Here is a 26,600-nt window from a genome sequence, read left to right on the forward strand (position 1 = left end):
ACACCTAAAGAAATTTTCAACATCTGTAGTCATAAGGGAAATGCAAATCAAAACAACCCTGAGATTTCACCTCACACCAGTGAGAATGGCTAAGATCAAAAACTCAGGTGACAGCAAATACTGGTGAGGATGTGGAGAAAGAGGAACACTCCTCCATTGTTGGTGGGATTGTAGACTGGTACAATCATTCTGGAAATCAGTCTGGAGGATCCTCAGAAAATTGGACATTGAACTACCTGAGGACCCAGCTATACCTCTCTTGGGCATATACCCAAAAGATGCCCCAACATATAGAAAAGACACATGCTCCACTATGTTCATAGCAGCCTTATTTATAATAGCCAGAAGCTGGAAAGAACCCAGATGCCCTTCAACAGAGGAATGGATACAGAAAATGTGGTACATCTACACAATGGAATATTACTCAGCTATCAAAAACAATGACTTTATGAAATTCATAGGCAAATGGAGGGAACTGGAAAATATCATCCTGAGTGAGGTAACCCAATCACAGAAAAACACACATGGTATGCACTCACTGATAAGTGGCTATTAGCCCAAATGCAAATTATTCTAAATGCACAGAACACATGAAACTCAAGAAGGATGACCAAAATGCGAATGCTTCACTTTTTCTTTAAAAGGGGAACAAGAATACCCTTGGCAGGGAATAGAGAGGCAAAGATTAAGACAGAGACAGAAGGAACACCCATTCAGAGCCTGCCCCACATGTGGTCCATACATATACAGCCATCCAATTAGACAAGATGGATGAAGCAAAGAAGTACAGGCCGACAGGAGCCGGATGTAGATCGCTCCTGAGAGACACAGCAAGAATACAGCAAATACAGAGGCGAATGCCAGCAGCAAAGCACTGAACTGAGAATAGGACCCCCATTGAAGGAATCAGAGAAAGGACTGGAAGAGCTTGAAGGGGCTTGAGACCCCATATGAACAACAATGCCAACCAACCAGAGCTTCCAGGGACTAAGCCACTACCTAAAGACTATACATGGACTGACCCTGGACTCTGACCTCATAGGTAGCAATGAATATCCTAGTAAGAGCACCAGTGGAAGGGGAAGCCCTGGGTCCTGCTAAGACTGAACCCCCAGTGAACTAGATTATTGGGGGGAGGGTGGTAATGGGGGGAGGATGGGGAGGGTAACACCATAAAGAAGGGGTAGGGGAGGGCTTAGGGGGATGTTGGCCCGGAAACCGGGAAAGGGAATAACATTCGAAATGTAAATAAGAAATACTCAAGTTAATAAAAAAGAAGAAAAAAAAAGAAATACCCAAGTTAATAAAGATGGAGGGAAAAAAAGTTTTAGACAACTAAAGGCATCCAAATAAATATATACAGTTATGTGTACATACATAGAAACACATGTGTTCCCTTAAAATAATAACCTTTATTTTCCTTTTCTAAATTATCTCAATATTTATGACTTTTGTTTATTTTAGTGGTTGAACAGATTTTCCTACGTTTCCTGCATATTATTGCATTCAATATAAGTACAAAGTCAGTAACAGTTTCCTTACTCTCATTTTCTCATACCAAAGATTGTTATAGTAAGACAATCACATATAAGGGGATGGTTTTTCTTCATAGGCTTTTATGTGCTCTTTAATGATATTTCCTACCGATTATGCTGTTTTTAATTTTGAATAAATGTGTATGGCTAAAAAAAGAATATTATCTATATGAAATAGTCGATTAATACTTTAGGCACTCAGAACTCAGTTCGAACAAGTGTAGAGAGGATGATCAACCTATGAAACTATACAGGCTTCAGGAGCAGAACTGTACCCTCTGGTTGAGTCTAGAACTTCAGTATGTGTAGCAGTACTACCTTGGAGGTCCTCATTCCCATAATATGCTCTTTCTCCAGTGGACTTTGAATGGATTTAACATAACCAGAAACATCAATAGTATCTTCGTAGCATGTTACAATTATTGCAATCTTACAGCAACTGAGATTGCCTCCACTGGGCCTGCACAAGACCAGGCCTCTCATTAGTCAACCACAAAGTGAGGGTTCTAGCTCTGTCTGCTAAACTATTGGCTACAGAAGAATTCTAGGGGAAAGACAGTCACTGTCTTTAACTATGTGCCCACAGGTACCTCGATGGATAGTTCCAAACACATAGTTACATAGTCGGCCCTGTTTTGCTGGGTGGTCCCAATACAAATCAAAATACATTAATACGAGACAAGGGCTTATAGGGAAGTTGGAACATGAGCAGAAGTAGGAAGAAGATGTGACAGGGTGAGGGGTGAGAGGAACCAGATTATATTATACAAATACTAAATGCTCAACAAAATTAATAAAACTTATAATAAAAGAAAATATAAGAAGCATGAATCCTCAATGAGTGCTTGCTCTAAAAGATAGGCTTTGGCTTCTAGGGTGAAACTAGATACCCCAGTTTGTTTACATGGAAATTTACACTACTCCTCCATAGTCTAGCAGGGATTTTTGATATAAATAAATAGAAATAAGATGGTGACTCTCAGGAATTTCTTCTTGGTGTGTTGTTCTTAGGATCTTGGACTTGTATGGGTGGTCTTGTCCTCTGGGACCGTGTCCTTTACCTGGAGAAGGTAAAGAAAACAATTGTGAGATGAGCAGATATCAGAACACTAGCACCATTTCCTGGCCACCTGGCCTTTTCTCACTTGACTGGAATTTGCAAATGTCACCTTGAGCAAAGCAAAGCTTTGTATGGCTTTGTTGTAATTCCACTGGTCATCATGAAGGCATCTGCGATAGAAGATGAACAGGGATCATCCAACAAGAAAAGATAACACTGACAACAAACACAAAGGCATTTCCTGATCTATGTGACAGAAACACAGCTCTACACCTATTCCAAGGAATTGCGAAAAATGAACCTTCTGCTATAATATGAGCAAATTCCTGAAAATACAAATGTCACCTATTAAATGAACAGGGTCTGTAGATTTTTAGGGAATGATGAAATAACTATTTTAAATGGTTACTTAGCTTACTGTCTACTGAGAAGTAACTGTTCAGTAAGAAAGTAAATGAAATAAAATACAGAAGTGAAGGGCTGGAGAGATGGCTCAGTGATTAAGTGTACTGACTGCTCTTCCAGAGGTCATGAGTTCAATTCCCAGCAACCACATGGTGGCTCACAACCATCTGTAATGAGATCCGGTGCCCTCTTCTGGCCTGCAGTCACATATGCAGGCAGAATGCTGTACATAAAATAAATAAATCTTAAAAAAAAAATACAGAAGTGAAGCCTGTATGTTCCCATAACTCACTCTCCTACCTCAACCTCACATCACTTTACCATGTACACACAATACTCACTTTTGAGACCTCTCAACATTCACGCCAGACTGGGAACAGAATGTTGGCATCATCTGCTGTTGATCTTGAGAGAGGGAAGGCAAACGGCTGGAGGAGCATGTGTCCACAGCGTTGGAGGCACTGGGAAACCCATAGACATTCCTCACAGACAGCTTGTCATTGATGATACAAAGGCTAGAGGAAAAACATTCCCTGAGATTGATGGAAGAACAGACAAAACTGTTCTTCCCAACAACTGTCATGCTGTCATTCTTCAACAACCAATGTTTCCAATATCCCTGGTTATCTATAATAACCCCAGAGAGTAAGTGCACTGTTGCAGACTGTCTATATTACTAGAATGACAGGTTCAGCTTTAATTAAAGAATGGTTTATCCTGGTGGTGGTGGCCCACACCTTTAATCCCAGCATTCAGGAGGTCAAGGCAGGCAGATCTCTGAGTTCAAGGCCAGCCTGGTTTACATAGGAGTTCCAGGACAGCCAGGGTTGCACAGAGAAACCCTGTCTCAGAAAACCAGAGGTGGGGCAGAGGAGAAAGTGAAAATGGTTTTATGTTCTCATCTTGCCTTTTATCAACTAAAAAGAGTGGACAGTATAAACAACATCTTTAGGAAACAGCTATAAATGGGCAATGTGACTTAAACAAATTAGAAAAAAAGTGAGTACTATAGCAAGAAAGAGCCTGCTGGTCTGACCCCAAAGTTAACACTACATTGGCCTTACTCCTTGAATCTACCTGTTGACCTTCCACAATATAAGTAATACCCCCAAGAACTGCACCACCACATTCTCATATTGATGGCCCCATGCTGGGGTGAGAGTGCCCATTCACAACCAGCACTTACTCTGAATTGTCCCAGGTAGCAACGAAGATCCGAGTGAAGGCATGAAAACACCCTTGAGAGCTGCCCTCCACTTTGAGAACAAGGAAAGACAAAGCATCCTTATTATAGTTACACCTGCTTTGCACCCTGGCAAAACATCCCTCACTCAGGGCCCTATGCTGCAAGGGCCCAGGACCACTCAACTATTGGCTTGGAGTCAGGGGTCTGTGGTGGAAATGGGGGTGGGGGCAACAAGTGGCATCATCCACTCATATCGATGGATCCCCTGCCACATTCTGGACCCTGTGAAAAATAACGTCCAATGTTCACTTGGGCTCTGATTCACATCTGTCTGGGGTGGGGAGTAAATAGCACCATTTGCAAAGGGGGAAATGCAGAGCCTAAGCAACTGGCCCAAAGTCACAGAGTGAGGATCTGGAATGAGAGCCAACCAATCCTGCAACCCATGTGCTCTCCCTCACCCAGGAGCTGTGCAGCAGACAGGCACAGTCAGACCAGGATGGTCTGCAGGCAGCAGAACAGAAGGGAGGGCACACAGTGAGAGGAGCTGGGGAAATTCTCAGAGATACAAGTCCAGGTCAGGAAGCAACTAGGGATCTGGAGACGGGATTCTACCAGCACTCACCTTCCTTGAACAACCCACTAACAGAGAAGCAGAGAGTTTTTTCCTGAAAGGGAAGAAGCACAGAGGGACTCAGGGTCCTGCCTAACTCACTGCCAGCTTTCTGAGTAAGCGGTGTGCCCTATGGAAGCAGTAGGTGCTTACTGTTTGGAAACATATGTCCACCGAGAAGGAGGTCAAGTCATGTTGAGTTTTGGGCAATGCACGAAGGAAGTGAATAATGTCACATTTCTTGTGCTTTAGCAGCTGCTTCCGCATATCTGTAAAGAAGGAAACAGAAAGATTTGTGTCCTTGGAGTTGCAATGCTTTGCACATACAGCATTCCCAAGTTAGAGACATACACTAAAGGGTCCAGGAACAGACAGATAGATTGAAGTCAAGAAAATGTGGCCGGAATAGGGAGGGCAAAAACAGGAACCTTAACCTCCAGCATCTGTGATTGTGCCTTCTATCCCCCCTTTATCCTGCCCAATCTTGCCCACCACACACTTACAAGGATCCTTGAGAACCTTCATACTTCTGCTATACTTGACGTACTCACACACGCTGCTCCTAGAAGAAAAGGAGGAAACAGTTGTGGTGGTCCAGTGTGATGGTTCCAAGGGATTTCCTGTATCTGCTGGAGAACAGAGTGCTGTGATTTGGGTCACAGTTTGAGCTGAAAGTGCGACTCACGCGGATAAGTCCATGGTACTGAAAGGGACGGTCAATGAGAAGCAAGCATCAGCGTGGTAAGCATTGAGGAGTCCCTCCCGATCTCCATTGTCATAGATGAAGTAATATCTTTTGGGAAAATGACAGAGTGGGATAATCTCATTGGTTTGGGTCCAGAATAAGATTTCATAGTTTTATCAACTGAAGCTATAATCTTATACCCACCCCTCCCCCACCCCCATTGTTCCCTTTTGTCAGAGTCCCAGAGGTACTTACTGCTGCAGGAACTGTAGGACCAGTGTCTTTATGGACTCAGATTCAAAAAAACTTCTCTGAAATAAAAGTGAATGAGATGTAGGTGTTCACCCATTCTTACACACAAATTTAAACCTATCTCCTCACCTTGTACGTTGATATGGTCTTTTGATCTTCAGGGCCACAGAGAGCTGGTTTACATGACTCCTGTCCATCCTGTGGGAGGCAAGAGAATCAATGAACAGCTGGAAGGTGATGTTGGATGATGAAAGAAAGGGACGGGTTTACAAGATCCTTAGGAACATCATTGGAGCTCTTACTCCTCTCTTTGTTCTTCACTTCTCTGCTCTCTTCCCCTCTGTCCCTGTGCCTTCTCTCCCCATCTCCCCCTTCCCTTCAAGTGCTCATGGCCAGCCTTTCCTCTCCTCACCTCTTCTTTTTTCATTAAACCTCTCCACGTGGGGAAAAATAAGGAATGTCACTGGAAGTAGTGCAGTTGGCATGGCTTGCCTTTGGCAAGTTCCTCTATGAATCTGAATCTCCTCACCCTATCTCTTTGAGGCTTAATGCACAGCTTCAGAAAGATTAACTTGAGCAAGACCTATTAGCTGTAAAAGATTGGCTACAGTGTCAGTCCCAGTTACAGAAATCAATAATCAAAGAACACACTTACCAGGCTTAGTAACTTGGGAAACAATTCCAGAATTGAACTACCAAAAAAAAGTAGCCTTATTAAGAATTATGCAGTAATATGTGTATACAAGCATTACATAGTATCCCATTAATATAGGAGTTAGATGGCATGTTTGGTTCACTCATCTATTGACATAAATATAGGAACACTGTGAAAATCATACAAATATAATTGAAAGTAAAAATCCCCTCTTTGTGGAATGACCTACAAGAAAGAGGCTTGTCTTTCCCTCTGCACTCCCCTCTCCTTATGTTGTTGGGTGGCTCCTAACTGCTCTGGTTCCTTTATCCAGGATCACATCACAAGAAGCCACATTGGAGGAGCCGGAGTCAAAGGACTCTTGCCCCCTCCTTAGAGTCCCCACAAGAGGAAGATTTGCAGTGAGCAAGATGTGGGATGGGAGCCCAGGACCCCTTGGTGACCACCATTGTAGAGATCTGGGCCAGGCAGGGATATAGCATGGCTCAGGACTCAGTAATTGAAGTGAGGGAGATGGTGCTGGAAAGGGAATGAAAGTAGATGACGGATATGTCAGGAAAACCCAAGAGAGTGGAGGCGAAGGACAAAAATGAAGCCACACAACAAGAATGAGAGATGACAGTACTCTCTACCTTTCTCAGTGCCAGCAGCGGGATATGACCTACATGATGAGGCTCAGGCATAAGCTTTCTATCAGGTAGTGCATCTTTGGGGCCACTCCTGCAAATCTGAATCTAACATCTGATTCTGGGAAATGACCAACAGGCAGTTCCCCATTCAGACATAGACTGCAGTTAAAAGGGCTCCTTTGCAGCAGTCTGCTCCTTCATTTGCCCTAGGATGCTCCAGGGACCCAAAGCAAGAGAAAAGGCAAGACTTTACAGTATTGGGTACCATTGTATGCTGGACTTACTCTAGAAACAATGAAGGAGTTTGAGAGACAAAAACATTCCCCAGATGCAGGTGTCTCTTATGGTCACTATGTTCTCTCCTGGAGGTCCCTTTCTATTTGTGCATGTCTGAGTTTCAGTTTAATCCAAGGAATCAATTCACTTCTCTCAGGCTATGCAGAGAACCTCTTTTACATTTGGTAGGATTGTGAGCAAGGTAGGTAGATAAAAAAGAAAGGAAGAATGGAGGCCTCTTGCTCCAGGAAGCCCTCTGCTCCCTGCCATTGGCCCACTTCTAGATCACCGATTCAGAGAACCCATGTTTCCCTCCAAGGAGAAATGAGCCCCCAACAGTAGCCCTGAGTAAGTAATGTTAGCATCATTCAGAACTCCTGGCCTCATCTAGCATAACAGAGCTTTTGGGACAACCTGGGACAGACAAAGGGACTCCATAGGAGTAAGAAAAGGGGAGCTCCAGTTAGGCTAGAGGAGGAATGCCATCTTTCTGGAATCACCTATGTGTTCAGACGTAGGAATCACACCCCTGATTAAATGAAACGATGGAGGGTCAGATGGAATGGAGGGCTGTAGGGACAGCTGAAGATATAGAGAGAGGGGAGAGTGAATCTGATCCCCCAAGAGAATCAGAACTAATCCTCTTGCAGATAAACTGACTTTATGTTACTGGACTTATCCGGCATGGTAGTACTCAGAGAGCTTTTGACTGCACATATCTCTTCTATGTCTGAGGCTTGTTCCTTGGCCATCTTTCCTTCAGAGTTTGCCTGTAATCATGAGAACAAATGCATGGATTAAGAGAAGTGAAGCAAAAGATGTCTAAGCCCTCAGCTCTTTCCCTTGCTCCATCACCAGTAAATCCACTTCCCTGCCTATTGTCAACACTCTGGTGATCACTTCTGTTCTCTCTCAGAGGAACTGTGGGAGGGGGGACTGAGTGGAAGGCAACAACTGGAATACAAATAAAATAATTTAAAATAAAAAAGAAAGATCTCAGTATTATGCCTTATCTCATTTTTGATAGAAATTCAGTTTGTCAATAGTAGGGGCCATTGCCATATAGTATCAAGCAAGCCAAACAGCTGATAGGATTTGCTGTAACTCTGATTCAAGGGCAAAAGCTATGACGGGGAAAATAAAGTTAAAGCTACTGCAGGGAATATCTGAGACCAATCTAACTACTAGCTAATCCCTCCAGTCTTACTCTTAAAAACAGCAACAAGGATAAACTATTACCTGGGTCACGTCCTCTTCAGAGATATTCAAGGAAGGAGTCATATACCTTCTAGGACTCAGTACCAAGTCAGTAGGATAGGTCGTCAAATCTTCAGGAGGCAAGAACAGGTAATCAGAAGACTGAGACAGTGCCAGCACCAACCCCTCCTGGATTTACAATTCCTACATTTCCATCTCAATGAGATTCTTCTTCTCTCATTTCCTCTAGACTCACTTCTACCATTCATACCTTGGTCAAAGGAGAGTCTGTGCCTATTAAGAATGCGCTGAGAAGTATCACACTGTTGGTTCATAGTCAGCTGCAGAATTACAGATGGAGTTATGTGACTCTGAGGCTGAAGTGATAAAAAAGACGGAGAAAGAGATAGGCCTGGCTGTGGGTATACAAGTGGCCTTCAGTTTACATTACCTTTTTTTGATCCATCTTTTCTGATTTCAGCTCTGTCACCAAGTGGGGTTCATCACAGGGGCTGATGAAGATTGATATCTGCAGTGAACCCATGAGAGTCCGTGTTAGCACTGAGAACCAAGAAGCCCCAGGATCATATAATGTATTGTCCCCTGGCTCACAACTTTTCAGTGATAGCCTTAACACATACCTTATTATCAGTCTCATCTCGAATCTTGTCACTGATAGCCTTCAGCATAAAGGCAATGTTGGGATCATCAACAAAAAAAGTGGCCTGCATTTTTTCATAGTGAAACTGCAAGGATAAGGGTGAGATAAATAGAATGTTCAGACAACTGTTATGGTTAACAGAGTCCCTCATCTGTCCTGTTTCCTCTTGTCCTCTGTTAGGTCCTCTCTTACCTGAACTGGAGTGAAAGGGATGCTGCACTGGCTCTGAATCAAATTCAGCATCCACTTCTTATCATATTTTATGCCAAAGGGAATCTAGGATCAAACATGAAAAAAGAATGGAAGAAGACATCAGCAAATTCCAATTGAAAATTTGACTTAATCAAACAATAGTGCTCATCCCAAAATACTCTATGAGTCTGTTTACAAAGAAATCTAAAAACAATGTAAACAAATCTATTGTGGTAGAAAACTATAAGGAGTTGCTTAAATGACATGGGGCAGAGAGGAAAGAATAAAATACTCAAGTTAATAAAGAAAAAACGGGAAAAAGTGAACAATTATAAAAGGAGACATGAATGCTCGATGTGTTTGATAGGCATGTTGACTGGGATAATGGTTTCATAGACGGCCTGCCAAGTATTAAGTTATATACTTTTTTGGACTCTCTTTTTAAATGTATTTCTTTTATTTTGTGCACATTAGTGCACTGTCACTCTCTTCAGGCACACCAGAAGAGGACATCGGATTCCATTAAGGATGGTTGTGAGCCACCATGTGGCTGCTGGGGATTGAACTCAGGACCTCTGGAAGAGCAGTCAGTGCTCTTAACCGCTGAGCCATCTCTCCAGCCCACAAATTATATACTTTAAATGCATGTGGTTTACTATCTGTAAATTTTCCTTTTAGAAAGACATAAAAATAAGAAGACCCAAGCATATTTTTTCAAGCTTTAAAGCAATATCTAAAGATTGGACAAATTTCATTATTTCTTTTACATTACTTCTTGATTCCCAAATTGCCTTTCCTTTCATTTGGGTGGTTTCCTTTGATAATTCAGATATTTAAATCCACTTTCTTTTAAAATCTGAATGAATTCATTTACTTTGCATTATTTCCCTGATTTTTGAAATTATAAACATAATTTCATTTAAAAGGCCATAATAAAAGACCTTACCTGCAGCAGACCTAGCTTTTTTCTTTAACAAGAACCCCAAAGACACAGTAACAACAGCTTCTCCCAATACATACAATTTTAGCAAAACAGCCTTCTAATATAGAGTTATTATATCTCCTTAGCATTTATTTCTTTCTTTGCTTATACACAACCTCCTGCCTTCTCTCTATAGTTACCCTAATCTCTTTATATTCCTTCTGATTCCTCCCTTGTTTGATGTAGCATGTAGGCTCCTTTGTCAACTCCTATGCACCCAGAAGAGCACCTAATGACTCTACACACGTTAAACACAACTCCTCTTGATCCTTCTTTTAAATATTAGATACATTTTACTGGGGCACTTACTGTGACCTTGAACCAGTTCTCTGAAGTGTCATCTTGTTTGTCTCTCTCCATTTTTCTCTCTGGAGGTTTTGCGCCCTCCTCCATATTAACATTCATTTGGTCCCATTTATGTAAATTGATTCTTTGATGATGGGACAGAATGCCATATGGAGTGCTGTGAAAAATTAAGGGAAAAATAATCCAAATACACTTAGAGATCCTCCAATAAACCATTTGCCCCACTTGTACCAGTGTTACCAAAAGGATGCTCAACCACTGGGAGATGTAAACAACATATTTAACCACAGTGTTATGGATTTCACTGACTGGTATATTTCAGCCATTCTGACTGGTCACTTACTATCTTCTTCGAGTATACATGGGAGCATTACTCATTGCTAGCTCTTCATCTTGCTGGTGATAAAATGAAGTACGCATCGTGTCACTGATGTACTCAGTCGAGTTGAGAAATCTCCGTCGGAAAATACGTCGGCATCTCATTCTTCTTCGGAAGGGGTTAGTTTCAGACCTGGACTCTTAAATTAAAATCAATACATCAAGGAACAATTTAAAAAAAATGATTGCAGAAAAATATAATGGCTAATGAAGGTTATAACCCACCCCCCAAAAAAATCTGTGAGCAGTGTAAAAAACATCAAAATATTTCACAGTGCTTCCACTCCTTGGAAGATGAGAGAGAGAGAGGGAACACTCACAGCGAAGGAGAAAACACAGTGGTAAAAGTTTGGGTTGAATAATTGGTCTGTGATGTTACTAACCATCTTGCCCTTCTCACGCTGAGTGATCTGAGACAAATTATGTTTCATTCCTCAATCTTCACTCTCTCTTCTGTTTGAAGAATAGTAAAAAAAAAAAATATGTTGGAAGTTGTTTTTATGGTTCAAAGATCAAAGGCAAACTCCCTGCCTGAAAGAAGAACTAGACAAGAGATAACATGAAGCAGAACAAAAACATACAGGTTGTATCTTGCTCATATATTATCCTGAAGACTAGAAAAAGAGAAGAGAAAAAATTAAAGGAAATATGCTAAGTATATTTAACAGATCTTAGTTGAGAAGTTTGCAAATTAAAAAAAAAACATCAAGTTCAAATAAAACTATTAACAGAAGAGAAGTGTGCATTGATTAAAAAAAAAAGAGAGAGAGAGAGATGGCTCAGCACTTTAGAGGACTTGCTACTATTGTGTTGAACAGGAGTTCGGTTCCCAGCACACACATGGTGGTTTGCCACCATCTGTAATTCCAGTTTCAGAGGATCCAATGTCTTCTCCTGACTGCCTCAGCCACCAAGCACACACATGGCACACAATCATACATGAAAGCAAAACACTTGGAACATAAAATAAATCTTCAAATTTTTAAACTAAAACAGAAAACAGGCTGGGGAGATAGCTCAGAGATAGTAAAGGGCTTGCCACCTATCCTGACAGCTGGAGTTCAATTCTCTAGACCCACACTGTGGGGGAAGGGAACTGTGTTCCTTAAATTGTCCTGTGACTTCCAAACATGCACCCACATACATACAGTCAGTGAATGAATGAATATTTAAAATAAAACATCCCTTTGGGGTCTGAAAGCACACACATAATACCAGGCCCTAGAAGACAGAAAAAAGGTTGGCACATGTTCAAGGTCAACTGCTCTACATACTATCATCTGTGCGGTAAAGGAAAGTCAATAGCACTGATGAATTTGTAGGCAAATCTAAGTACTTATTATATAATACAATAACTTTTCTGGGACATATATGTGTATCTTGGATCTATATTATAATGAAGACAAGAAAAAGAGATGGGAAAATAGTAAAGGGGATGTGGTAAGCATATCTCACATATAATGAAAATGCCATGTCAAATCAGGTGAGGGTAAATATAACGATAATGTTGTAATATTTATATATTGTCTGAGGGCATGCAAAAAAATAATGTATTTGGACCAAACTATACCTATGATTTAATCAAAAGTAGGCTAATGATTCAAAATTGAAGGCAGAAAAGGTCTGATTACATAAAAAAAAATTCCATCAGCTACATATGGTAGAACATCTCTGAAATTCACCATGTGGGAGACTGAGGCAGGAGAATGAGGATGCAAGCCCAGCTTTAGCTACTGAGGAAGTTCAAGGCCAGCCTGGCTTACATAGTGAGATTCCATCTGAGAGCAAAGGAAGGATTCTGTCAAATGATCTTTTAAATACATAAATTTAATTATAAATACTTTTTTAAAAAAGGCAAAATATTCTCAATTACATATGGACACTTAAAAATTGAACTCATGGAAATAGAGAGTATGATGTGGTGACCACAGATTGGAAGCTGGAGAGGGGGAGATGAATGAAGAATAATCTATGTGTATAAGATAGGCTATCCATTAAGATAGCAGGGATAAGTTCTAACATTATTTTCTTAAGATTTGTGTGTTTACACGCACACATAATGAATTTGTGTATATCTGTCTGTCTATGTGAGTCTATGCACACATGTGTGTGGAGGCATTTCCATGCATGTACAGAGGACTGAAAGGAGCATCAGGTCTCTCAGAGTCAGAGTTACAATTGCCTGCAGGAAGCCTTTCTTGCTACATGACTGTTAAGACTGAAACGCCATTTCCCATATTATTCTGCAAGTGTTTTTCGTGACTGAGCCATCTCTCCATTTCTAGCACTCTGCTACACAATAAAGTAGTAATATTCAACAATAATTATATATATGCATTGAAAATATTTATAAAATAACAAAATAGATATCATTTTTGTACTATGCAACTACAGGTTTGTACTGGAAAAAGAAAAAGCACATTTTAAAGAAAGAAATTCTATGGGCTAGGAGTGTATTTTCTCCCTCACATGCATAAGGCTCTAGGTTCCATGGCCAGCACTGCACAGACTAGGGGTGATGGTATTTTTTTGTAACTCCAGCATTCAGGAGGTAAAGGCAGAAAGTCACAAGTTCAAGGTCATCCTTGCCTACCCAAGTTCAAGATCAGATGAGGCTACAAGAAACACTGTCTCAAACAGGAGCAGAAGGGGAGAGGGATGAAACAGTAGAGGAAAGGATGTTTCAGTGATAAAAATTTCAATTAGCAAGAAGAGAGTTTTCAAATCTGTATTTGCATGCATGTCTTAATATAAAGAAAGAAGACTGACTGGAGGAAAAAATAAGTGGACAAATAAATAACAGATAAATCTATCAGACAATAGTTCATTTGCAGGAGGAATATTTAAACAATATGAAAAACAAAGCAGGCACAGTATCACATGCCTGTAGTCCTAAATACTTGGGGGGGGGGGGAGGCGTGTAAAGCAAAAGGATCACTTTAGTCCAGGAATTCAAGAACATCCTGAGATGTCATTTACATACATATGCATATATATAATATGATTTTATATTTGTACATAAATATATAACAAATGGGCTTAACTGAGGTGAAAACCTACACACAAGTAAAACATTTCAGAACAGTTCACATGACAGGCCATAAAGCAAGTACTTCTATAAGGATAATGCAGTGTTCCGAATGATTCAACTGGATTCAATGTTAATGTTTGCTTCCCTGTCCCTCTTCTAATACTAGTATGAATCCAAAGAATATTAATTTCCACCAAACCAAACTTTAGGTCATATTTTCTATTTCTCAGATCCTAGGCCTGAAATGATCCAAAGCTTAATCAAATCTTTCTTTTCAACTGGAGGTGGGGGAGAGGGATAAGAGGGGGGGTGGCACCTCATTTCAGTTAGAGCCACAATAACGGAGGCTTTCCATGGGGGAGGAGGGAAACACGACAATCTCCTCAATACTCATTTGATCTTTGTCTTCTGGAGAGGGGAAATTACACAGCTTAGGGAGTCCTGCCACCCCGACTCCACACTGTTCCTGCCTAAAGAGGTCACCTAAGTGACATATAAGAGAAAGGTCAGCATCACTTCCGCCCCAACTTCTGGGCAAACACATCATGCTCAGCAACTCACCCATGGTAGGTCCTGAAGTACCTTGTCACAAATGTTCTTATTGTGTTCTTCTGTGTGGTCTAGAGCTGAAAAACTGAAGAGAGCTGCTGAGAAAGAAGACAGCAGGCTTCAAACAACCGTTACAAGATGGAAACCCTTTCCGGAAGTTTCATCCCATTGAGCATAGGGAGGAGGACCTCGGAAGGTGGGCAGAGTAGACCAACTTCCTGTTTTTACTGCCTCCTAAAGTTTCTACCAGCGAAGCACCCAGGGAGCTCTTTCACAATGAACCACTGCTATACCAGAAGCCAACTAGAGTCTAAAGCCTTGAAACTCTGGTACTTGTTGCTACAAATGCACGGAACTTTGCATTCCGTGATCTGTTTTGGCTACATTACACTGTGTTCTTTATTCTTTGAGAGCTCTGAGTGCCCACTATGAACCAGGCACTGTACTTCTGTTCTACATCAGATCTACTTACTCTCCCCTCCCCAACTCCTCAAGAAATTATCTGATCTTAGAATCACCAGCTGATTGAAGTTGTGGAGGCTTAATGGGGTACAAGTTATGTCTGGAGATATTCACCTGTTACCTTGGGAAAGAGAGTAGAACAGAACCGTGGCAAAGGGTGAGCCCCTCATGTCCGGTTTGAGTAGAGTCAAGTAACACCCTTTGTTTTCTTAAGTTAGAACAAAGTACCCAAATGTTCTGAAAAGTGTCATATGGTTGGAACTTACATTCAGTTTATTCCAGAGACAGAGACCGGAAAGGAGAGAGAGATGAAAAGAGGAAAAGCCGGAAATAAAGGAACTGGCAAAGTTTATTGAATCGTTCTGATGTTTTAGTGAGACTAGAGAGAAAGTTGTCACTGTGGAGAAATGTCTCGATTATAGACAGGAATGAAGTTTCAAACCTGTCAGGCCTCTTTCCAAGAAGGTGGGGGGAAGAAAAGGGATCTAGATTCTAGTATAATCACAGACTTTCTCGAAATTCTTCTCAAACTTTTTGGCAATTCAGTTTTTGTCTGCATGGTCTGTGAGATGAAGTCTGGCCACTGAATGAACTGAACAGATGCTCTCTACCTCTCTCTGTTTCTTTCTGTGTTTATGTCTCACTCTCTCTGTCTCTGTCTCTCTTCTCTGTCTCTCTTCTCTGTTTCTCTCTCTGTGTGTGTGTGTGTGTGTGTGTGTGTGTGTGTGTGTGTGTGTGTACACATCTAGGTGAAGACAATATAATATAGGAAAAACACATAGCTACAAAAATAAATTGCCAAATCAAGAATTTATTTTTTTATACAACAGTATATGGCCAGTTTTCTATTTGTGTGTATATGTATGTGGGAGAGAATGAGAGTTGGAGTGAGAGCAAGGACATGTGCATGTGAAGGTCATAGGACAACTTAAAGGAGGCCGTTCTCTCCCTCTGCTGTGTTGGCTCAGGGGATCAAATTCTGGTCTTCAGTCTTGGCATCAGGCAGCTCAATCTAGTTAGCTATCTCAGCAAGCTTCGTGTAAATCTTTTTATAAACTGGAAAATTCTATGGCTTCAGATGTGCAATAATATTAAGATGTGAGGCCATCGAAAGGTGACTAAGCCACAGAACCTCTGGACTTAGGGGTTGGATTATCACCTCCATGAAAAGCTTTTAAGGAGCATGTCTATATTGTCACCACTTCAGTCTTATGATGATGTGATAGGTTTTTCTTTAAAGCAGAGAGAGGACCACTTCCACATACTATTATCATGCTGCTATCATAGGTTTGAACTCACTGTCCTCCACAACCATAAGCAGTATTTGTGTTTATGAATTATCAGCTTTTAAGATATTCCATTATAGAAGCCCAATTACACTAGAATAGTAAATATATGTGAACTTTTTTACACTTTATTTCATACATCTCTAGTTAAAATATAATTACATCACTTTCCCCTTCCCTTTCTTTCTTCTGACCCCTAAGTCTACTCCCTACAACTCTTTCCATGCTCCTCCTCATTCATAATACTCTCATATTAATAACTTTTAACTTTTTCATCACTGATTACTATTGGTACACACACAGACATATATATGTGTCTACAAATATATAACTATGGCCTGCAAAAGCCATTTTTATTGTGTATATGGTATAAAGGCTGATCACTTCATATTGGATAAGCAATTAGTAGGCTCAACTGTAGAGAAGCTAACTCCTTCTCTTAGAAGGTATCAGTTGCCTATAGATCCTTGTCCAGGTATGTGATTCCATGAGATTTCCCTAGCATGTTTATTGATAATTCCATTCTTCAGGTCTTGTTTACACAGCCATTTCTAGGAAATGTAGGCTCATAACAGACTTCCAGCTACTTTGACTCTTACAACTGAACTGCCCAAAATAACTTTGTTTTGTTCTAGTTTTAGCTAACTTCACCTAACTGCTCCTAAGCCCCTGCTGAGCACATCTTGCTGAACACATATAGCTTTCTGGACTCCATTGTTTTTCAACATCAAAATAATTGTTTTCAACCAACTTAGTTGAACCTTTGAGGCTTTTGATGCCTTGATTGCCTTTAGTATGATATAAATGTGGTTTGAGGTTTTAAAAACCCTACCCTGCCTTTCTTTGGGCAGAGAGTTCTTTGTGACTTCTCGGTCACTGGCTTCAATAAAGGACTCAAACATGGTCTTATACTGATGGCAGTCTGTAGCTTTCCTTCATGGCCTGTAACACAAACTCACATCCACCTTTTTACTGATGTTCCCTGAGCCATAAGTGCAGGAGCTGTGATGTAAATGCATCTACTGGGGCTGGGCTCACCATGATTTGATGGTCTCTACATTGTATCCAGTTGTTCTATGACTGTCTCATCCTAAAATATATATGGAACCAGAAAAGAAAACTGAATAGCCAAAGCTATCCTGAACAAAAAGACTATGGGAAGAAATGCGATTCCAGAATTTAAGAGATATTACATAGCTATAGTGATAAAAATTAATATGGCACTGGTGCAAAAAAAGACAAGTAGAACAATGGAACAAACTATAAGACCCATACATGAGTAGTTGTAACTACAGCTGTCTGATGTTTAACAGAGGCAATAAAATATATACTTGGAGAAAAGACATCATCAACAAATGGTGCAGGGAAAACAGGATTTCTACATGCAAAAAAATGAAATTAGACCTATGTCTGTCACCCTTTACAGAGAAGTAGATAGAAGTGGATCAAATACCTCATTTTGAAATCTGAAATACTAAAACTGCTAGAAGAACACATAGGCAGTACCATACAAGATATATGTGTAGAAACAGCCTTTCTAAACAGGACTCCATTAGCCATGGAATTAAGGCCAACAACTGATAAACGGAACCTTATAAAATCAAAAAGCTTCTGCAGGGCTAAAAAAAAAAAAAAAAAAAAAAAAAAAAACAACAACAACAACAATTGGTCATGTGAAGAAGAAACCCCGAGAATGGGAAAGAATCTTGCCGGCTATATACTGGACAGAGTATTAATATTCAGAATATATAAAGAACTCAAAAAAGCAAAGAGTCTAGAAGACAAATGACAAAATTGAATAACGGATGGGCGATATAAACAAAGAGTTCACTAGAAGAAGTAAAACGGCTTGTTAATACGCCAAAAAGCCTTCATCATCCTTAGCAATAAGGGAAATAGAAAAAATTTTTTTAAAAAATTGAGATTTCATTTTAACAGAAATAGCTAAGAATAGTTAAGAGCAGCAAAAAAAATGACAACAAATGAGTTTGTGGGGAAGGGAAACCTTCATTTACTGTTCATCGGAATGTAAATTTGTGTAGCCACTCTACATATCAATATGAAGAACCCCCCCCAAAAAACTAAAAATAATTCTACCACATGAACCAGCTAAGTCCTTGGTATATGTGCAAAGTACTCAACATCCCACCCCATAGATATTTTTTAGCCATGTTCATTGATGCCCTATTCACAATAGCTAAGAGACACAATTAGCCTAAATGCACTGTAGCAGATGAGTGGACAGTGAAAATGTACAAGTACATTTAAAAAGCCTTGCCCTACCTTTGAGCAGAGAGTTGTTTTGTAGCAAGAGCCTGCTCTTGGTCACTAGCTTAAATAAAGGACTCAGACTTGCTAAATAAAGAACACACACACAGACACACACAGACACACAGACACACAGACACACAGACACACAGACACACACACACACACACACACACACACACACCTCAGTTAGGGTTTCACGGCTGTAAGGAAGCGATATGACCCAGACAACTCTTATAAAAGAAAATAAACACTTAATTGAAGCTAGCTTACAGTTTCAGAGATTCAGTCCATTATCATCATGGTAGGAACTTGGCAGCATGCAGGCAGACATGGTGCTGGAGAAGACTAGAGTTTTAAATATTGATCCGAAGGCAGCAGAAGTGGACTGTCTTCCACAGCCAGCCAGAGGAGGTTCTGCCACACTACACAGAGCTTGAGCATAGGAGAGAGAGCTCAAAGCCTGCCTACACAGTGGCACACTTCCTCCAACAAGGCCACGCCTCCTCCAATAGGCCACACCTCCTAATAGTGCCAGTCCCTGTGGCCAAGCACTGAGACACATAAATCTATGGGGGCCAAACCTATTTACAGCACCACAATATATGATACATATATGCAAGAAATATGGTTCATCTGCAAAGAAAATGAAATCACAAAAATTTCCAGGTAACTGGATTGACCTAGGGAAGATTATGCTGAGTGATGTAACTGAGCCCCAGAAAGACAAATGTCTCATATCCACTCTCAACTATGATTTCCAGCTCTGTATCATTGAATGTGAATATAACATGGAGTAGCCACAGAAATGAAAAAGGATAAACGGACCATGGAAATGAGAGGGTAATATCAGGATACAGGTTATATGAAACAAGAAATGGAGGGAGCTCCAGATGAGGAAGGAATGGGAGGTCAGTACAGGAGAAGAAGGGAGTAGGGACAAATAACACCAAGGGGGTCTGATAAAGACTCACGGAAACTTATTGTTTTATGTTCACCTAAAATTGTAAATGTGTACACGTGCGCGCGCGCCCGCACGCGCACGCGCACACACACGCACACGCACACACACACACACACACACACACACACACACACACACACACACACACACACACACTGAGGTAAGTTATTCTGAAGGGCTGACACAACTTCCCACAATAACCATAGACTAACAAAAACTCCAGTACCATGCATAAGAAATCCTTCAAATGGTTCAACAGGGAAATTCGAGTAATCCCCAAAATAATATAGATTGTGTCAACTTTCCTTCGTTTTTTCTGAGAGACTGAGGGTGGGCCCCTACTGCTCAACATACCACACACTTAGGAAACAGGACTCAGGTCATTTGACCTGTATTTAATATGAAAGCTCCCTTCCTGTGGTCTAGCTCCAATGGTACCAGAAAATACTATGCAAGGTGCCAAAGGACAGAAGCAGTTAATAGTCCTACCAGCCATGGGACCTATGAACCACAACAATGACCAGAATGATAAAATATGCATAAAGGCCCAATAAATGGTAGTCACATGTTGGGAGTACCTAGCAGGTGTTTAATTGGACTTAAGGCCCACTCGATTAGAGGGAAACCATGCCTGGTGCTAGACACCTGCCAACTTCCCACAGCTCGTGAGGTCATGGATCTTACAAGAGATTCGATTACCACCATTTTGCTAGAAAAGTATAATTCCTAAGTACATTCTGAATCTTATCCTTATTCCCACAGATAAGTGTAGTTACCACCACTCATTTTTAAAAAGCTTCTCTTTACAGGAAAAGGTAACATTTTTGTCAAATTGTTATATTCAAGTATTTCTTTCAAATTTTGCCTAATTGCAAAATACCAAGCAACTAAAAATGTGCACTTAGAGAGTGAAATTATTCCAGACCTACAATCTACAAAATCCTTACAACCTAGAAAATCGTGTCTATCAGTACCATTTTGCAGTAGTATGTATACTACAGTATAGTCTAAATGCGTGTTCCCCAAAGGTTTGTGTGGTAAAGCCTTAGGCATCAGGAAAACACTATTGGCAAGTGGTACAACCTTTAAGAAATAAGGCTTAATGGGAGGATCTTACATGATTAGGAATAATCCCCTTAAGGGCTTTTAGGATACCAGGACCTTCTCAATTTGCTGGCTGATGGTATGAACACATTTATCCAGTACAGGTTTCCCTCCACATCACCCAGCACTTGTGCCGGAGTTCCAAAGCAATAATCTGTCCTGTCGTAGTGTTGACCTTCAAACTTCTGAGCTAAAACTACCATTTAATCTTCATGTTTATTTTACAAGGGTTTTGTGACACTAACACAACTCTTTGATGTTTTCTTCTCTAAAAGATACTTGGAGAATGAAATGAAAAAAAATTATTTACAGAGGACACAGTTTGGTATAACAAAGTCCATACAAAGTCTCTACAGGTAGAATAAAGACTTGAAAGTTTCTAACAGCTTACCTTATGGAAAGGAATATCTTCTAAAATATATTTCCAAAATATTTGTTTTTCTAAAGTTTGTTTTACTTTTGTGTGTGTGTGTGTGTGTGTGTGTGCGCGTGTGTGTGTGTGTGTGTGTGTGTGTGTGTGTGTGTGTGTGTGTGTGTGTGTGCAGCCAGAGGTATTGGATCAGTACTGAGCTGGATTAACAAATGATTGTGAACTGAATTATTTGAGTGTTGGGAACTGAACTCAGGTCCTCTGGAAGCGCAGTATGCATTCCCAACTGCTGAAGCATCTCTCCAGCCCCATAACATGTAACTTTTGATGTAATTTGCATAAAATGTTTCATTATGGATGAGGAAACATCCTGACATCTTAGGCAGGATGAGATCATATCTCTTATGTGATCTTCATTGATTTTTTTTTATTTCAACATCATGTGGCAAATCCAAATAAGAGGAGGAATCATTCTGTGTGGGTAGAGATCCAGGGGTTTATACATCTTAAGCACGTCTCAAACGCATTTTAGAGAACCAAGACTAAAACCTGAAACTTGGAGATCAAAGCCTTTTATTATATTTTATTTCATTTCATTTCATTTTGTTACTACTTCAACTGCCCTTGTTTTTATTAGAGTAACCTTTTATAAACTTTGTTTATTGCCATAATGGGAATACCCACCCATACAGTCTAGACAATGTGGAAAGTATATGGAAGGAGGGAAGAATATTCAAATAACCAGCTACACCACAAACCACTAACAAACATAGCTAACCTTTTAAAAACTTTTAGATGTATAGTGTTTTTTTGTGTTTATGAATGTTTTGCCCACATGTATGTGTAGGTACATGCCTGGTCCCAGAGGAGGTCAGAAGAGGGCAACATATCTAACATTACAGATGGTTGTGAACCACCATGTGAGTGCTGGGAATTAAACTTTGGTCCTTTGCGAGAGCAACACTTGCTTTAAAACACTGAGCCATCTCTTTAGTCCTAAATATAGTTAACCTTTTAAGTTTTCCTTCTACCATTAAAAAATACAGCCTAGCTTCACTGTATGGTGACAATTGGGACAGTCTTAGTTTTCAGTTCTGTACTTTTAGACAAGTCACATAATTACTATTTTTACCGATGCAAAGTAACGTTTAATCACTATTGCAAAATATCTTTGGCAGCACCTAGCAAAAATAATTGTTTGTTAAATATGTATCTTCATAAAATGTAAAAACTTACCTTAATGTACAATTAAATTTTACATAAAATATTTTCATAGATAAATACAGAAATTAATATCAAATTGGGATATTTCCGTTCACCATCATGGTAAATTTAGAAAAATCCTTAAATCTAAATAATTTGGTTTTTTATTAAATTATATATTTATTTATATTTACACTCCAGATTTTATTCCCCTCAGGATGCACCTCCCGACTCTTCCACATCCCAGACCTCCTCCTCGCACTCCCCGGTCTCCACAAGGATGTCCCCACCCCACTTACCCCACCAGGCCTCTAACCTTCCTGAGGCCTCCAGTCTCTTGAGGGTTAGGTGCATCTTCTCTCACTGAGCCCAGACCCAGGAACCCTCTGCTGTATATGTGTTGGAGGCCTGATCTCAGCTGGTGTATGCTGCCTGGTTGGTGGTCCAATGTCTAAGAGATCTCAGGGTACAGGCTAATTGAGACTGCTGGTCCTCCTACAGGGTTGCCCTCCTCCTCAGCTTCCTCCAGCTTTTCCCTAATTCAACCAGAGAGGTCAGCAGCTTCTGTTGGCGATGGACAGAAATCCAATTTGAGTACTATTAACTATTTTCTTTAAATAAATATACCTAAAGGCAAAGTAATTCTTGTCCTCTTGCTGAGAAAATCCATTTCGGGAGTTGGGGAAATAAACAATTTGTCAAAAGGTCATAGTTAAAGGTATAGAGATAAATGTCATAATGGCAGAGAAATTAGCTTTTTACTAGAAAAAATATAAGTTCAGACTTTAGAATGCTGCGTATTAAAGCAAGGTGAGAAGTCAAAGGTTGAACACTTCTTTCATGACAACTTTTGCTGGTAAAATCCCAGGCATGCGCAGTAGTACTTTAGTAGTTTATGAGCAGCCACACTTCACTAACTCCACCTTTGAAGTTCTCAGCTTTAACTGACTGCCACAGTATAAAATCCTCCTGTTCTTTTCTTACATTAAAAACTGCTCTGGAGAGAAAGGGAAGTAATATTAGAGAAGGTGTTGGATTCCTTGTAACTTTAGTTACTGCTGTAAGTTGCCATGTGGGTGCTGGGAACAAACATGGATCCTCTGAAAGTGTTCTTACCTGCTGATTGATCTCTGCAGCCCCTGATTTGCTAGGGTAATATATTCTCTTAAGAGATGTTACTCTGGGGGGCTGGAGAGATGGCTCAGCGGTTAAGAGCACTGACTGCTCTTCCAGAGGTCCTGAGTTCAAATCCCAGCAACCACATGGTGGCTCACAACCATTTGTAATGGAATCTGATGCCCTCTTCCGGTGTGTCTGAAGATAGCTACAGTGTACTCATCTATAATAAATAAATAAATCTTTAAAAAAAAAGAGATGTTACTCTGTAGCTCTTGTCTAGGACTTTATCCTATTTTGGTTTAGTTCTGCTTCCATAGCTTGTTGGAAAGTGTTTCCACCTCTGCAAGTTTTTGGTGACTGGAGCATTCGTGCAAATTCTGAGTTGTTTGGTAGACTTCAGCAATAAAGTTAGTCCTAGACTCTGAGTTTCTAACTGGTTCACACTTGGCCTAGCCTGCTCAGATTTTCTAGTTCTTCTTGTGCCTGCTCTTGCAGTTTGCTTACGGGGATTTGGCCATTTTGTGTAGGTTGTTCAATCTGGCACGTGGCTTCTCATAGCATCGTCATACAACTCCTGCCATTTAGCATGCGACGTTTAGACATGTCCCCTCGATTCACTTCTGAGTAATTTGGGACTTCTTTACTAAATTTGGCTGTGGGCTTGATTTTATTGTTGTTTGCCTCAATTTCTGGTTTCGTTTTCTTAGTCACTGTGAGTGCTCTAATCTCTTCTCCTGCCTTCTGCTAACACTTAACTCTGATCTTCATCCTGAGTTCCAACAAAGCTGGCTATTTTGATGCTGTCAGACCCACAGCAACTTGATATGAGGCAAGGTACAGGCTTTCTATAATTATCTCCTCCAACAGCACCAAAACAGGGCTACTCCACAAATGCCACAGGACTGCGGTAACGGTGAATATGCTAAGGCTTTTTAAACAAGATACAATGCAGAATTTACTTTAGAAAATATACTGCTTTGTTTGCCACACCAATTAGCCTAGTTTTATGATGCAAGGAATTTTTTTTAAGTAGGTGGTGGCAAATGTTCAATTTTACATATAGATTTCTCTTGATCTTCATTTCTATCTAGAAAAAAATTACCTTTTATCCTCATCGTGAGTAGTCCTCTAGTATCAATAAGATACACACACACACACACACACACACACACACACACACACACACACACGGCTTGATTTCAACATTTGATCAAACCTCTTATATTATAACTTATTGCCTAAAACATTAAAAATGGTACTGTGACAAAATTTAAAAAAAAAAAAAAGAAATCTCCTCACTGAGGTAGCAGGATGTAAAGGTCAAACCACAGATTTTTCTTACTCTGCTATACAAACTAGTACTATGTTAATGAAAATGGGTCAAAAGTAAGACGGTACCTATTCAGGGAAGGTGCGGTGAGATGTATCATGCCAAATATTTGAAGAGAATGCAGAAATGCCAGCAGTAAGTAGTACTCCATGTCTAGTGTGAGCTGAACCCTTACCAAAGGGTTTTATTCACTTAAGTAAGTTTTCTAAGTCACTCAATCTAGAGAGTCTTTGCAAAAGCTGGGAAAATGTCTTTCTGTTCCACAGCATCCATTCCCACACAGACAGCACAAGTCCTCCATGACCTCAGCCAACAACAGGTCAACTGTCAAGACAGCAGCTTCGACTTTCCAAAAGATTCTGGGACTCTTGGATAAAACCACTGAAGCTTTTTTACACAATCAGCGAGTGACTGCTCTGTCACATTCTTCTTAATAGAATCACATCCATGGGGCTATCTGACATACTAAGTATACAAGGTATTAATTCACTGGGATACATTAGCCAGCTAAAATGTGTTTGACTTTCAAAAGTTACATTTAACAAATTTGAAAAAACAGTTTAAAAAAGATCTTATTTAACACTCTCCAAATTTAATTTTTAAGGTAATTTGTGGGAATTTCTGCAAGGAAACAATAAATGAGACCAATCATGTATTTTGTTCAGCTACAGCATTTTGACTTCAGATGCAATAAATTGATATTATTAGATTCATGGTGACTGTCAATAAATAATCCTTTAATATCTAATCTTTAGATATGTGGAAAAGTCTACAAAATTTACCTAGTACATATTTGATTCCATTTAGACTGTTCTAACCATTTTCTTTTGAGAAACCATCTTGACTTATGAGATTCTGAGGAAGGTGACTATAAACATCTAAAACCTTAGCGGCTTAGTCAATAAAAAAATGTTAACCCCATTGATACACAGAGAAACACACGTTACGAGATTAACCATAAAATCAAAATGCGATCAACAGCATTTATTTCCCTTTTGAGGAATTGAAGAGTTGATATCACATCAGAGACTTCAGAATTAACACGCAGACTGGAAGGACAGCTGCTACTTACCACACTGCTTCAAGCTTTTCCACATCCACGTTAAGCTGCCACTCCGATTGGTCTCGGTACACACACTCTGTGACACTTGACACGTAACATCAGTTTTAGTTTGCATGCATATTCGAGATTGGGCGACACCTGCAGCCACTGTACTTCAGTGTTTGTAAACTTGAGCATTCCCATGAAGAAATGAAATGCTAAGTGCTGCATGAGTGGTCAGAGAACTACATCACTTTGTTACAAAGTCTAATCCACTGTGGGAACACATCGGCTTTATTAAACTGATTAACAAGTTTCATTTGTTGAGATATAGTAACTCCGACTCCTCCTTCTCCTCCATAAAAAATGAGGGCAGATTTCCTATGAGGTTTGTATTTTAACTCAGTACTTATCCAAGCAAGTTTAAATTAAAAGTAACAAGAATGTTCACTTTGGAAAAAAATACTGTTCTGGACACCTGTACAGGAGAATGTCACCAAATCCTAGTGTTCAGGATTGTTCTGGGTAAAGTAGATTAAGATTTGGTTCTCTCTCCATGACAGCAGAAACTAAAAATCTGTCCCATCTTGCACTCAGGTAAGCAAAAATGTTTCAAGACTTTTATCAATATTATTGATCTAGTCACCTGTAATGACTACTTTTACCTGGCTTCATCAAATTCTCTCACTAACCTGCTGATAATATTCATTGATAATACTAGCATTGAGAATTGGCTAGTAGTGTTCTGCAGAAATAAGCATTTCCAAACACCATCAACTTCAGCCATCCTGTAACCATGATTAAATGAAGAAAATGAAAACCAAAACAATGAAAATCAGAACTGACCATTTCTATCCTGG

General features: G+C 40.0%; 1 protein-coding gene across 4 annotated transcripts; it reads right to left on the bottom strand.

Moving 5' to 3' along the window:
• Nucleotides 1-1,392: 1,392 nt before the first annotated feature.
• Nxf3 (nuclear RNA export factor 3) lies at nucleotides 1,393-25,998 on the bottom strand. Of its 4 annotated transcripts, none has more exons than XM_087599574.1 (22): nucleotides 25,771-25,998; nucleotides 14,605-14,687; nucleotides 11,396-11,465; nucleotides 10,978-11,152; nucleotides 10,638-10,791; nucleotides 9,347-9,430; nucleotides 9,135-9,239; nucleotides 8,945-9,022; nucleotides 8,765-8,834; nucleotides 8,536-8,624; nucleotides 7,957-8,066; nucleotides 6,392-6,428; nucleotides 5,866-5,934; nucleotides 5,740-5,795; nucleotides 5,485-5,592; nucleotides 5,303-5,361; nucleotides 4,953-5,068; nucleotides 4,812-4,854; nucleotides 4,187-4,256; nucleotides 3,342-3,515; nucleotides 2,705-2,765; nucleotides 1,393-2,596 (listed from the first exon to the last, which is right to left on the bottom strand). In XM_087599574.1, exons 4-22 carry the CDS (start codon nucleotides 11,115-11,117, stop codon nucleotides 2,543-2,545), a joined length of 1,677 nt encoding a protein of 558 aa, XP_087455700.1. In that variant the 5' UTR covers nucleotides 11,118-11,152; nucleotides 11,396-11,465; nucleotides 14,605-14,687; nucleotides 25,771-25,998; the 3' UTR covers nucleotides 1,393-2,542.
• Nucleotides 25,999-26,600: the final 602 nt, after the last annotated feature.

This window comes from Rattus norvegicus, chromosome X (genome assembly GCF_021556685.1).
Source record: "Rattus norvegicus strain SHRSP/BbbUtx chromosome X, alternate assembly SHRSP_T2T, whole genome shotgun sequence".
NCBI lineage: Eukaryota > Metazoa > Chordata > Mammalia > Rodentia > Muridae > Rattus > Rattus norvegicus.

What these genes read in the sequence shown, in the direction of transcription:
- Nxf3 (XM_087599574.1), bottom strand. Translation starts at nt 11,117, where the DNA reads ATGAGATGCCGACGTATTTTCCGACGGAGATTTCTCAACTCGACTGAG. An exon ending in GAAGGTTCTCAAGGATCCTT is followed by an intron (nt 5,069 to 5,302) that starts GTAAGTGTGTGG and finishes CCTTCTTTACAG; the next exon opens with ATATGCGGAAGCAGCTGCTA. An exon ending in GCTACCTGGGACAATTCAGA is followed by an intron (nt 3,516 to 4,186) that starts GTAAGTGCTGGT and finishes TTTTTCCTCTAG; the next exon opens with CCTTTGTATCATCAATGACA.